The sequence below is a fragment of the Pinus tabuliformis genome, chromosome 2_1, assembly GCF_031772625.1.
Source record: "Pinus tabuliformis cultivar Carrire ecotype Pingquan chromosome 2_1, CPIR1, whole genome shotgun sequence".
Lineage (NCBI taxonomy): Eukaryota > Viridiplantae > Streptophyta > Pinopsida > Pinales > Pinaceae > Pinus > Pinus tabuliformis.
The window spans coordinates 956,560,128-956,575,075 of NC_142299.1; the positions used below are offsets into that span (position 1 = coordinate 956,560,128).

The 14,948-nt window shown below is 35.5% G+C and overlaps 1 protein-coding gene across 1 annotated transcript in view; it reads left to right on the forward strand.

Annotated features, from left to right (window-relative positions):
* The window catches only part of DEK1 (calpain-type cysteine protease family), a 90,200-nt gene that overhangs the window by 27,443 nt on the left and 47,809 nt on the right, over window positions 1-14,948 (forward strand). The window contains exons 10-14 of the mRNA XM_089403573.1: window positions 4,471-4,630; window positions 11,002-11,275; window positions 11,433-11,583; window positions 11,689-11,800; window positions 11,909-12,074. Of these exons, the coding sequence (XP_089259699.1) occupies window positions 4,471-4,630; window positions 11,002-11,275; window positions 11,433-11,583; window positions 11,689-11,800; window positions 11,909-12,074 (863 nt within the window). The remainder of the gene's footprint in view (window positions 1-4,470; window positions 4,631-11,001; window positions 11,276-11,432; window positions 11,584-11,688; window positions 11,801-11,908; window positions 12,075-14,948) is intronic.

The window sequence follows — 14,948 nt, forward strand, 5'->3', positions numbered from 1 at the left end:
GCCCTATCTGCTCCTTCGGTGCTAAACATGGGGTTGCTTGGTCTCTTATACCAACCAAATGTTGTATCAAACCATGAATACCCCTCAAACGCATACGCCTGATCTTTTGCTTGCAATATTTGTAATACATCTGATCATTGATCACATCGCAATGGTTCCATGAGTTAGATTTTGGTAGGATCAAACATGTGTTCTAGTCTTAATTTGTGTCTTAGAGATTAAGAAACACGAGATCTCCAAAACCCAGATAAGGTTTTGCAAGATAAGCTTCCGAAATGCCTTAATTAAATTGATTGATCAATAATTAAAAAAATGCCCAAGTCTAACTTACGAAAATTGATTAATTAATGGCAATTAATTAAGGATGATCGAGAAAACTCTAGAGACTCACACGGATCAAGTCTAACATGATCTTATTAGCAGTTGATGAGGATCTAATCATGGCCGTTGGTGCTTCAACGAGATATTATAAGAGGAAGTTGACGGGATGGACATAGATACAATAGTGAGAGTAAGAGCAAGGCAGATTGAGCTACCTAGTGCGAAGATATTCAGTTTGGGAAGAGTTCGAGCCAAAGGGAGAGCATCAATGATTGAGGGAGCAACAAAGAGAAATCCGAAGGAGTTTCCCAAAAGTTTTCCAGTGCCGGAGAGGCATGAAAGGAGGAGGACAAAATTATTCTGCAGAGAGGCTGAATAGCCAGTGCGAGCAGGCAAAAACCCCAGTGCAAGTGCCGGAAAGTGAGTCGTGTGAGTTTTGATCACCCAGAAGGCAGAGCGAGTCATTTCCAGAGGCAGAGGGAGGTTGGATGGCTCAGTTAGAGCCAAGCAGCAGGTAGCATGAATTTCCTAGGCCAGTAGTGCAAGTTCCAGGCAGGCCGAGCTGTTGGGGAGAGATAACAAGCAGGCCAAAGGGAGGCTGAATTGTATTGCAGAGGGAGATAATTCTCTCCCAATATTTTTCCAGATTATTTGCCTGAGGATTGCCTGTTGGGCATCTAGATACTGTACTCAGAGTTTTGCTGCTGCATAATAAAAAAATAAAACCTCATCTGCTGCAACGGTTTCCCCTTTGGGGTTTTTCTGGGGACATTAGTCCAAAAATTATTGTGTTGATATTTAAGCGTGCACATCTATTTCTCAGTTCCTGGTTTTTATTTTCTGCAGCATTTTTATGGTGAAGATTTGCAATAGTGAATTATTCGTTAATTGCTGTAAACAATTAAACTGCTAACAGTTAGGAGAATAATATCCAGTAATTGCAATCAAGGGATTTTCACAGCGCGTAGGGTCTTTGACTCTGCAAACTCAAGAACCAAACATGCAACAAATTACAATGCAAATACTATTTCAAATTTTAATATGATGCATGCAAAGATGCAAATGCAAACTAGTAAGATTCAGGAACAGATAGAGATAGGTTGGAACTTGAAAGAGAAAAACTAGAAAGAAAGTGAGGACAGAATTCAGATCTGCAATTTTAAAATATAGGGAAAACATACTAGGGAATGTAAAGATGGGTTGTAGCCGCCTCCCAAAGACACCAAATCCACTGGACAGCACCAAACCAACTCCAAGCTTGCTGTTTCCCAAAAAGTCAGCTCCCTTTTGAAATTTGGAGGCTCACATATGCTCTCAAAAGCTCAAACATGGAGGTGTGAATCAAAAAGGAGGGGGTGGGGATTTCTCTTTATAGCAAAAAGCTAGGGTTCAGGGGGGATTTTTAATTAAAAAATGCCACATAACCACTGTTTAATCTGTGTGTGGTGTCTAGAGTGACTTTGGCCTGTCCTGTACAGACTCTGCCAATTTGGGATGGTTTGTGCCAGTTTGGATCCAGATTGGCCATCAAGTCATGTTAAAGCCCAGTTTCACCTGGTGCCTGATCATTGTGGTTGGTTTGATTGGTTCTGAACTTCTGAGTCAGACCGGGCTGAGTTTTAAAGCTATGGTTTGTACACATGCCCAAATCACATTTAAAGGAAATCTAATAAGACTCAGAAATATAAAGGATTCCAACCGCGCTGCCATCCATATGGTTCCCTCAAGAAGCTTTATTTGAAAAATCCATAATATATATGGGTGGGATTCATCAATTTCTAGCAGTGGTACATTCCTCTTCTTTTGATTTTTCTTAATTCTCTCAATAAATTTGTAGACACCTTGAATCTGGTCGAAGGCCATCACTGGTGAGTGGCTAGAGCACCTTTTCTGAAATTTGCATTATATGTACGTTGAAAGATTTCATGTGAATTTTTTGTTTTTTCCTTTGAAATTTAGTGCACATGTTTCTGAAAATTTGCATTATATGTATATTGTAAGATTTCATTTTAATGTTTTTTTATCCTTTGAACTTTAGTGTATATTTTTTACTGGTCTAGTTTATCCCTAGGTTAGAATAAATTTCTTACTCTTCTGCTCCATCAAGGCTAGTTGGGTGACATTGCTCCAAAGCTTTAAAAATATGAGTTAAGCTGTAGTTAATGTAAAGTCTTATAGTTTCTTTTGATCAAAATGCTTTTGTTGAACATGAGTGAGCACCTACTATTAAATGTGCGATGTATCGCGAGTTAGAAGCATGTCATGCGCTGCAGAGCATAAGCTGGAATATGTTGATGAGGAGACTTGAATCCTAGTGGGGTTGATAGTAGTAGTGTTCAATGAGTTTCCCGTGGAAAAAATTGCCTGCTGGTTTATGGTCTGCCTTGGTGATATGTTGTATTGAGGCAGAACATGAGCTTAAAGAAAGAATAAGTGGTTTTGTAAGAATATTTCCTTATGGTCATTCATTGAACATCAATAACTTATATTATCTGGCTTAATGCTGGATTGTATCCTGAATTTATCACATTGCTTTGCACGGCTGAAATTTTCTGAACTTTATGGTTGCTGAACACCAACATGAACTCGTGATTTAGATACATACATTAATACATAAGCATATATATATATATATATATATATATATATATATATATATATATATATATATACACTAAGAGAATGCATAGTTTAATGAGTTTCCTATAGAATATTTACCTGTTGTCTATGGTCTTTCTTGGTAATATGGTGTATTAGAGACTTGAGGGGCAGCCTTTTTTTAAAAAGAAAGAATTAGTGTTTGTAACTCTCTTGGAATTTTTATGCTCTATGTTTAGAGCCTAACTTGAAATTGAAATTTTGTTACGAGTCACTGTATTGATCCTAGGGTACTGTCAGATGGTAATTCTGTAGAGCATTTCAAATTTCATTATCAAGTTTCACCTATATCTTAGCCTTCTTGTTCTGTCTAAAATTCATTATCTAATGCTCAGTTTTGTGCAATGAGATGACATATTTTTTAACTTGGCCTTGGTCAGTTTTGTGCAATGAGATGACATATTTCTTAACTTGCCCTGGGTTGTCAATGGCCAATCATCAACCAGAACTGCACTGCTTTCCTCACTCTCGAAAGGTTTTCTCTTTCAGCTCACATCTGATACCCCAATGGGGACCTCTTCTGCATTTTTGTATATGCATTTACATAAAGGAGGCTTGTACCCCCTTTCAAAACTAATGGTCCTGGTCCACATCCAATTCTGATCTCTGCTTTGTTGAGGAAATTTACTTGTTCTTTGTTTATCTCCATTTGCCAATGTTGTATGCGCTAGTTGTTTTCTTTGATTTTAAACATGTTTGCTTTCAAGTTTTGCTTGTTGAAGGTCAGAAACTTTTTAATAAGCTGAAGTTCAGTCGCTTTTAAGAGGCAGGCCCCATGATTTTCTAATATAGATGATCTCTCTAATTCATGTGATGATTTTTCAAATTAATGCTTATTGTTTGTCTATGCCAGTGCAGATGATTCCATTTGGTAGAAATTTTAACTCTACTTATTTACCCTTTTTAAGCAAATGTTAATTTGTATGGACTATTTTCTCTCGGGGCCTCAGGGCCCCAGTATTTGAATATATCATCTGCACAATGACTTTATTAGCATTCCCTGGTATTTTTATTTGGTTGTTGAGGTGAGCCCATGTTAAATATTTGATTAGGAAACTGACATTGTAGAAATGTAATATCAGCTTATTGCGGCAGTTGTAACCTATGCATTGATAGTGTGCTATGGTAATATCAATTTAGAATATATCTGCATAGGAAATATGATGAACTATTCCAAAAGACCAAGATGGGGTTGGAATTCAAAAGAATATTATGTGAATCTTATAATGATAATCTAAATGCAGTAAAGATAATTTCAGAAAGTCAGTCACTTACGGTTTTTGCTGCATTAATTACTTGTCAGGTGTCACCCAATGTGGTGTTTGGATTTTGGCAAACAATTCCTTATATTATGGAGAATTTTAGTGAAGTGAAGAGATCTTGTGCTGGTTGTAAATTGTAGCTATCAAATAAGAAATCTGCAGTGTGACATTACACATTTGATTTCAGGTTTTTAGCATATAACAAAATCGTATTTTTGTTGTTTTGCAGTAAATCGTCTATTCTCCTTGGCTTGGCATTGACAGTGCCACTTATGGTGGCATGCCTTTCTGTAGCAATTCCAATTTGGATAAACAATGGATATCGTTTTTGCATGCCTCCTGCAGATCAAACAAGCAATATGCACGGATGCTGTCATAGGTTGAAAGAGGTATGCAAAAGTGAAAAAGTTTCCTCTCGTTCTCTGTTTTATTATGATATAGTTGCTTCTAGTATTACATGGGGATGTGTCCCCCACACTTCCATGTTTCTGGGATGATGAAATTCAGTGGGGAACATTTGCCCACATCCCCATATTGGGGAGACTTGGGGTGATGCAGGGGGGATGTTTCCCAGTAAATGGGGTCAATAGCCCTTAACCCTCCACTTTTTTTGCTCAATGGCCTTGGTAAAAGTCAATTAATAAAAAAACAAAAGTCAATCAACAAAAACACAAAATTTCAAAATTATTAAGCAAATGTGAATATTTTGTGCCATTGCTCATCTTATATTTAGGTTTTGGGCGTTTCTTCAATGCTGTGAGTCTGTACCAGAAACATGGTGGAACATTGGTTACATCTCAACACTTAATGATTATTTGTTCTGGACTTGCATTCTAATCAGGCTGTCATGTTTTCTTAGACGATCACTGTTTGGTTTGTATTTTTATTCGAAGGCATGAATAATAACAATGTGTACAATAGTGTATTAATAAGAACAATGATTACAACAGATTGTGCTTAACCTGGCTTTTATGGAAGTAGGCACTTATTTGATATTCTACTTAAACAGCAATAAAAGTGAATTTTCTAGGGTCAGGGATATGCTTCTTCCTTTTCAAAATAGACTATTAGGGTAATTTACTGGAGGACATGATAATAGAAAAATGAAAGTGTGCAGGATGTGTTATAGCAATATCTGAGCTAGGACTGCAAGTAACTACAGTCGTTGTTGTTGGTTGCTATCTTCAAATCTGTTTATGTTTGTAATAAATATGGAATCCAGACACGTAACAAGCTGCAATTTTCTTATCTTCATTGATATGGAAAAAAATAGCAACATCAATTTATTCTGAAGCACAGCAGCACTGTCATTGCATTGATAAAAATGTTCATTTCATGTTGTCCTTGAGTATATATACTGCATGAACATATTTTTGCTACAAGGATATGAATGGCTTACAACATACGTATTCGAAAGGGCACGGATTAAAATGTAAGGATATCTCTCTAGTTTGTTATGTTGTTATTTGTTCTGTTTTCCCAGTTTAAAGGATTTCAGTGCATGGAGAATTAGGCTTTTGTATAGATTAGACAACAAAGTTCATGCATAATGAAGGTAAGAAATTAGTAAGTACACCTATAGTCTTCCATAATCATTTACACACTTATTCAATCTTCGGATATCTTTTTGATTTTGAACAAGTTGAGATTGACCTTTGCAAAAGCAATGCACTTAACCATGACTGCGTCGAAATATGAGCTACAATATCACCCTTTTTTTGCATGTAACCAAGCATACCACTCTCCAGTTATTGATCAAGGATAAGATGTTCCTTAACCATGTTTGAGCTACAATACTAAGCTTTTTTTTACATGTAACCAAACACCTTGCTGTCAAGCCCTTGAGCAAGGAAAATATATTCCTGATGGTTGGTAGCCTCAAGAACAATTGGTTCTTAAAGAGTGAAATATGTCACTGGTGGGATTTGAACCAGGGTGGAGAGGGTAACATTACTCCTCCACACACACACACACACACATATCTATCTATCTTTCTATCTGTGTGTGGATGTGTCGTATTTACAAAATTTGGAAATAATATGACTAGATACAGTGAATATAAAAATATATATGTATTTAGACATAAACATTGAACCTGTACCTATCATATATAGCATATGTAGAAATTGATAATTATAGACATGCTAAAAAAGAGTCTTTCTCTGAAAAAGCAAAAAAAAGAACAGGAAAGAGTGATTATGCAAAGTTGCAGTATCAGAGTTTCTTTTGGGAAAACAAAATGCAATGAAACAAAATTTGAGCAAGAATGATGACCATCTTGTATGCAAGTGAAACATTGTGAAATATAACTAGACATTGAACTTGTAACTAACATATATAGAAATTGCTAATTATATACATGTCCAAAAAAGAAGCTTTCTTTGAAAAAGCAAAATAGTAGGAAATATCGATTATGTAGTGATGGTGTATCAATCTATCTTCTTGAAAAACAAAATGCGAAAGATCAAAACTGAGCAAGAATGATAATCTCGTATGCAAGTGAAACATTGTGAATTTGCATTTGTATGTTTGTAATTTTGTTATTCATGAGCAATGAGACTATATCAGAATGATATTAAGTATGAGTGTGCTTTTGTATGTGTGTAATTTTGTGTTCACAAGCAATGAAACTATATCACAATGATATTAAGTATATGGTTATTTCTCAACGTCTTAAGAGTGTGGTTAGTCTTTGTTTATTTTATTTTATTTTTTCTGTTGTTTTTATCAAATTTTTTAACTCTAGGGCACTTACCCTCATTTTGAGGTTGGTACTGTTGCGACAAAATTTAGTGGGCCTAGTGCAAAACCCAATAGGCAGAACCAAACCTTATGGCAACAAGAGGGGGTTGCTATTGTCACCTTGGCAACTTTTCTTTTGCTCTTTAGTGTATTCAACCACAAGGGAGTTTTCCATAAATCACCTAAATGATATTCAATTACTATGGCTCAAGGTGATAGATATAAGGTCTAATAAATGGGATAAAGTACTGCAAAGCCTAGATATTCTATACCAAGATTCAAGTACTCTATTCCTAGACTGAAAAGGTGGCTGTTATAAGTTAGGGTTTTGATGATTTGAATTGATAGGGTACACGATGTCATATAACAACCAAAGAAAAGGCCTCTTAGTAGATAATTAACCAAAGGGAGCAATGCCTTCCAATAGACGTAAAGGATTAGGGTTTACAAATGGAATTTTATGGCAAGGGAATTTTTTGGGGGCAAAATTTCGCCAATTGGCTATTTTTCAGACATTTTCTGGAAAAAAATATTCAGCCATTTGGTTAAAAATTCGCCTATTTTTATATATATATATATATGATTAAATTGATGATATTTGCCAAAAATTTACAAATTTTAATTGTAAATTACATATTTTTTATTGAATACTCGCTTACATGCTATATATATGAATTTTCAAACTGGAATAGTCAGTCGCCTATAATACTATATATATGTAGACATAATATTAAAATCCTTAAAAATACTTTGTTTATGGCTGAAAACATGCATAAACAACAAAAAAGAAGATGATGTCAGCCCTAAAAGGAAGGTTTTAACCATGCAACAATGTTAGATTTGCTTTTTGAATCCTTAGAAAATACTTTGTTTATGGCTGAAAACATGCATACACAGCAAAAAGAAGATGATGCCAACCCTAAAAGGAAGGTTTGAAAACATGCATACACAGCAAAAAGAAGATGATGCCAACCCTAAAAGGAAGGTTTTAACCATGCAACAATGTTAGATTTTGCTTTCAGATCATTTGTTAATGCAATTCCTACTTAATGAACGATAAACATCAAACAAAATTTCACTTTTATGCAAATTTCTACCTTAAAACCTTAGTCACTAATCCTAGATGTCTAAAACAAAAGGAAAATGAATTAAAATTTATTTGATTTATAGAGTGATCAATGCAACTTATGATTAGTGCCTTATCCTAATGGAGTCTTCTAGGGCTAAATTCAATGAGAACGATTTTGAGGGAGTAAGGGGGATGACTAGGGCATGCACTTTTAAAACCCTAAGTATTTTTCTTGTGAAGAGAGAAATTCAATAAAAGGAATCCACAATCAGAGTTTCCTTATAGGTTTTGATGAGAACAATTTTGAACAATTTTGCATGCTATAATGGACAAATATTTTAACATAGATTTGGCATTTAATCGTGTCACAAATAGAAACCCTACTAGACAAATACACTATGTAAAATATAGAAGATGAAGCATGAAACTTACAAAATTTTCCAAAGAAAATTTTCTTTCAATCCCAGGAAAACATCTTCAAATTACAATGTATTCCTTACCCTTGGGCCCCTTATCAAACTTGTAAGCCATGTGTCAATTTGTATTGGGCCTATGTACAACTAACAAATTGTACTTGAGTATGTGCGTTGCACCTTGCGTCACCCTATCATCTCCGTTGGGGCATTGCACCTTCCAGGTCATACTTTGAAGTTAGCAGAGATTAAGGTGTATGTTGTAACTAATGAATCATATGAGAGGGACAATTTAGAGGGCAGAAATTAGTCAAGGATGGCTTAGCTATCCAAGTACTCTTCAAACTTGTGCTATGCAATGTACACTTACTAAGGGATTTTGAAATTGAGAGAGTTGAGTATGCATTTTGTTATTTGTGCATAGGGAGATTTTAGATAGGGAACTTGAGCTCACAAAAATGGGTGTAGTGGCTAGGCTATGGGTTGATAAGAAGTTGGGTTTCATCAATAAGCATTAGGGGGGGGGGGTTGTGAAGTAAATGTGGTGCTTAATGCTTGACAATGATGCATATTGGACAAAAGAGAGGTCGTGAGGAACACAAGGATTGTTGAACAAATGCATTTTCGGCCCTTCGTGCCTTTAGCATTTATTCTTTACCTTGAGTCTTTATGAGTACCTTCTTGGGGTCTTTGCATATCCTAAACCATGGTTTTGGATTAGCAAAGTTTTAGGGTTATGTTGCAGCTTGTGGTACATATGGTTACTTTCAAGGTCTACATGTGGGATAATTCACTGAGGTAGGATGTCCTCAATGAAGGCTTAGCTAAGTATTATCAGAACTTGGGCATAAATGTGTTGAGGAGATTTGGGTTTGAGAGAATTGAGTGTGCAATGTATTAGCTATGCACATTGCCACATGGATAAGTAATTGAAGCTGACACGTAGTGCATGAGGCCTGGGGGTAAGGAGTAGGGGGTGGACATGACATTTAAAGAAGAAATGGATATGACATATGGTCCATTTGGTGCTCAATGCTTGATGATGATGCACACATAAGAAAGGAGACAGGGCATAGGGTCCAAAAGAACGGATGAGTATGCACATCCTCAATACCTTAGGATTTGAGTATGTAGTCTTTCTTTAGTTTGCACCAACCCCTCCTTGGGGGCATTGCGCCTCCCACGCCATGCTTATATTTTAGTAAAGCTTAAGGCACTTGTTGCACCCTATGAACCATATGGGACCCTTGTGGGTTAGCTCAATAAGGAAGGAATTCTTCAAGGAGGGAAGGATGCAACTTTGTTAAATATTCTAGGAATATTAATTTTAATATGGTATGTACTATGTATTAGGCTCGAGGTATATATCCTTTTTTGAGTCTGCACCAGCACCTCCTTGGAGGCAGTGCACCTCCGAAGCCATGGGTATGGATTAGGAAAACTCAAGACATATGTTGCACCTTATGAATTGATATGGGATCCTTGTGGGAGAGCTCAACAAGGTAGGATTTCCTCAAGGGATGGAGGGAGGTGACTTTGTTAGGAATACCAATATTGTTAATTTCATTAAATTTTCATTTTTTCTATATTCCACCCCTTTCAACTTTCTGCATTATCGTAATAGCATTTCATATTTATGTTCCTCTTTTCCTTCAATTTCCTTTTTCACCATATTGTCCTTATTTCCTTTTATCGATTACTCTTTATAAAACTTTGCTGTGATGCTGGATTGCTTTATGCTGTTTACTCACTTTATTGCTACTTTGTGCTTGATTCTGTTTTGGTTGACGCCAAGTCTTTCCTATTAAGTAATTGAAATGATTAGAGTCTATGCACTTTACACTCACAACAATTCAGGTTCTGTTGGTTCAGTTCACAAATTAAATCTAACTGTATTCTCATGATCAAGTAAGATGTTGAAGGTTCAATGGTTTAGCTTTATGTCATCTTTCCTTGTGTGGATGTTTCGAGCACTTTATGAATCTTGAACTGGACTAGAATGTTGGAGTAGATATATCTTCGTAACTGACTTTAGACATGTTTGCAATTTAACTAAGAGGAATAACATTTTTTTAACAATTCTTATTTATATGATAAATGACTCAGGGTAAAGAATGCCCAAAATATGGGATTATTAAGGTGAATAATGGCTTCCAGTATTGTCTAAATTCTATTTTGGTTAAAACATTGCCAACTCATCTTTATAGGAATCCTGTCTTCAGTAATGTTTATCATAATACTTATTCAGCAATCTTATTTTTGTTACTTTTGGCATCTTTCTCCTGAAGTTCCTTGAATATTTGCATGCTTTTGTTTGTTAGTGAATTGCTATATTACCCTAAATACTTTCGGTTCTCAAAGTTGAGGATTATTTTTAGAACATGGTTTCCTTACAACCTTTTCTATGAAATATATGCTCACTTTAACGAAAGTATTCCAAGTTAGATTTTTATTTTTAATTTCTCTTGGAAAATGATGTACATTTATATTCTTATGAACTGCTCTAAGGTTTGCTCTTCTTTTGCATTTGTTGCAGGGCCTTGCCATGGGGATATCTGTAACCATATTCATCTTTTCTGTTATAGCATTGGGTACTATAATATCTGTTAAACCTTTAGATGATTTGGGCTACCGTGGTTGGAATGGTGACCAAGAGAGTTTCACTTCCCCATATACATCATCTTTTTACTTGGGTTGGGCTATTGCATCCGCTTTTGCTCTAACCATCACTGGCATTCTCCCTGTTGTTTCTTGGTTTGCAACTTACCGATTTTTCCTTTCATCGGCTATTTGTGTGGGCATTTTCATAAGTAAGTAGCGAAATGTTTTATTTTTTTTCTGGATACACATTATACTAGCATAATAAATGAAGATTTGCATGTTTTGCAAAAGAAAAAATATTTTGTGGTTTTTAAAATTTAATGGGGTTCTTCCAGCTCTTATTAGACATGTTTATTGTGCTTGTAGTTGTTCTAGTGACCTTTTGTGGAGTGTCTTACTTGGAAGTTGTAAAATCTCGTGAGGGGCAAGTTCCATTAAAGGTAGATTTTCTAGCTGCATTGTTCCCATTGGTGTGTATTCCTGCTCTACTCTCACTAAGCTGTGGCATGTATAAGTGGTAAGACAATCATTCTCTTTGTTTCTTTAGTTTTATATTTGTGTTAGTAGCATGATTTCTATTCAGGATTTCAGTTGATGTATGGATGTTTTGAAATGATTGCAGGAAGGATGACAATTGGGAGATTTCTCGTGGGGTTTATCTGTTTGTTGGTATGGGTCTTTTTCTTCTTCTTGGTGCAATATCTGCTGTGATAGCTACAATTAACCCTTGGATGGTGAGTTATACTATTTTCAGTTTGACATATTTATTGTGCTTAATATTTCTTGTACTTGGGTTATGTTTTTTTCTTTGTTTTAATTTTTTGGTCGTTTGAATGGTTCAGGTTGGAGTTGCATTTCTATTATTTCTACTACTTGTAGTCCTGGCTATTGGCGTTATTCACTATTGGGCTTCAAACAATTTCTACTTGACACGTATCCAAATGTTTCTAGTTTGTTTGGCAGCATTTGTGCTAGCTTTAGCTGCTTTTTTTGTCGGTTTACTAGCAAGTAAGTTAAGCTATATAGCAAATCTTTGTACATATTATGTTGATTTACTTTTTAATTGGCATTAATTACCTCCAAATATGTTCATTTGGGGAAAAGTATCAAAATATAGACATACATGCATATGGAGAGTGCCCCGCCCCCCTTGCCCTCAATACACATACACGTATGAATGTAATTATATACAACTTATGTAACTTTAAAGTATACTACCACATTGTCCATATTATAGAATGGAGCGATTTTCTATGCATGGTTTTAATTTGTCCCATGTTAGCCACGATTGTGTAGCATGAAGTTTATTTTGTCTTATTGTGGCTTCTTTTCAAAGGTAAATGTCATGGATAAACTCAAGGGATACTTCCTACATTTGTGGACAACAATGCTAGCAAACTTGTTGCCATAGACTAGTACAACCTAGGGGGATTTGGATTAGGGACCTACCAGTATGGAACTAGCCAATTACCCAACAACATTAGTGACAATTGGTTGAGCTAACCCCTTGGGCTAAAATGTTTGGAAACATCTCATCTGACCCCTAAGAAGCACTTAAGTGAGAGTGAGATTGTAGAGACCTTGCTAGCTCCAATTATCCCACTAGGGGCAAACAAGTCACCAGTGGGATTGAACATGAGTGAGGAGCATAACAACTCCTCTTAACCACCTACCTAAGCTAGTCCTTATTGATCTGACTTGTTGTGACTTATACATGTGGCTAATGAGATTTATGTTATCTATTTGAGATTTCTAGCTCCATTTGTATTGACTACATGCACATATGTAAACAAACTTGTGAAATAATACCTTGCTTGCATTCTCAATGTTCTCGTGAATTTCATTATTGGTTTTATTCTCAACACACATATACATAGGAATATAAATTTACTGGACTTCTGTAGGTAACATCCATATTAGCCACTCACATTTTTCATATTATAAAATTAATCGATCAACTATGCATGCTCATTGTTTACCCCTTGTTAGCCCCAAGTGTGTAACTAAAATTATATTGATGATGAAGTTTGTTTTGTTTTGTTGCATCTTGTACATGTGGCTAACAGGATGTTAACATCCATTCGAAACATGGTTTTTTTGTACCTCAATTTGTATTGATTACTTGCATGTTATGTAAATACTTTTGTGTATTAAGAGATTGCTTTCATTTTATATGTTCTCACGAATTGGGTTATTGTTTTCGTTCTCCTATTTATTGAATTTATGTGGACATATATGTTGTCTACTCGCCTTGCCCCATTGTTTAATACTCTAAATTAAAATGAATCCAACATTCAAATTTTGTTGTAGTTGTTAAGTTTGGATTTTGACAAGGCGAGACATTGAATTTTAGGTGGTGAGAATAGTTAGGATCAAAATAAAGTATGAATGCATGCAAAGTTTGTCTTCATTTAAATGGTGACTCTTGGACTTGACAAAAGAGATATAGTTACCTAAGCCAAGCCTCTGCGCATGACATTAACTTCGGTAGGAGATATCATGTGGTGTTGGAGAACACCATAATAAGTTAGATATATAGTGATGATGCTTTATTTCATGGTTTTAATTTGTTGATTGTAATTTTTGACAGGATGTTGTAATCAATCATGTGTAAAGGAGAGAACTCATAAAGAGAAGGGTTTTCAAGGTTTGATGTTGTGTTGTAGTGTGTGGATCATGACACATCAAGTATATTGATAATATTTTGTTGCAAAGGATGATGCTATATAGAATATATTGACAATATTAATTGCTGACTCAATGGTGGTGAGTTGGGTGATGGAATCATTGTCTTGATAGCGACATCAACCATGCATGGAGGATAGTGACCAAGAGGAAGTGTTTCATCTTTGAGTCATGGGACGTTGAGTTTAGCAATAGACATTGCATTGTGCAGGATAACACAATAATATTTATGTACTTTGTGACAATGTTACGATATATTGATTCTATTTTTTGAGCAAGATGTTGTGATCACCTGTTGATGACAAAGTCTCAATAAGATAAGGGAGTTTCCAAGTACACTATATGTGGATAATAACACATGAAATGCCAGCATAACTTGTTGCCACTAGAGATAAAAAGAATGTATTGTCAAATTTGAATGTCGAGGAGTAGGTTGGTTTGCAGACAAATCTATTTGCCATTTAAGGACAAGAATTGGTGGAATTTGAGCATTAGGGTGCAATTCCTCTTTTCTGAAGATACTAAGTTTTGAGTCAATAATTGGAAATTATGTGGTGTTGAAGAACATGTAGACAATTTTGGTACATGGTTATTGTGTTTTGATTTTCATTTCAATTTGCTCGTTACATGTTAAGAGAGTGTTGATGAGATTGGAGTGTTGTGAAGTTTGTTGTTACAACGTAATGTGGATTGCAACACATTGAAAAAAGTTATAACTTCTTGCTATCAAAAGCTTGGTTGTGGTAGAGAGGGTTTTGGCAAATGTTAAAGATGAGTACTTGGTGAGATTTGCATGGACATATTTGCATAGGGATCTAAATTCATTTGTAGAGGATATTGATTAAGAGGAGATGATTTTCACTATCATCTGGAAGACTTGTAAATGTAGATTAGAGGTTGAAGGGTGGGGGGGGGAGCGGACTCGATTCATGGTTTATAAAAGGAGCAAACTTATATGAAAGGAGTAGACTAAGTTTAGGTATATCCTTGAAAGTGGTGGTTATAGCAGGTGTTAATTGGTAATAGAATATTTGTGCCCATGGACGAAGTCAAGGAGACAAATGAAGGTTCTCCTAGAGAGTGATGCACCCATGTCATTGATTATTTAGAGCAAAAGTTGTCCATATAAAATTTTCTTTGGAGCAAAGACACTCTAAGGCAACATGACATTTATGAGATGATTTGAAATTTGATAAG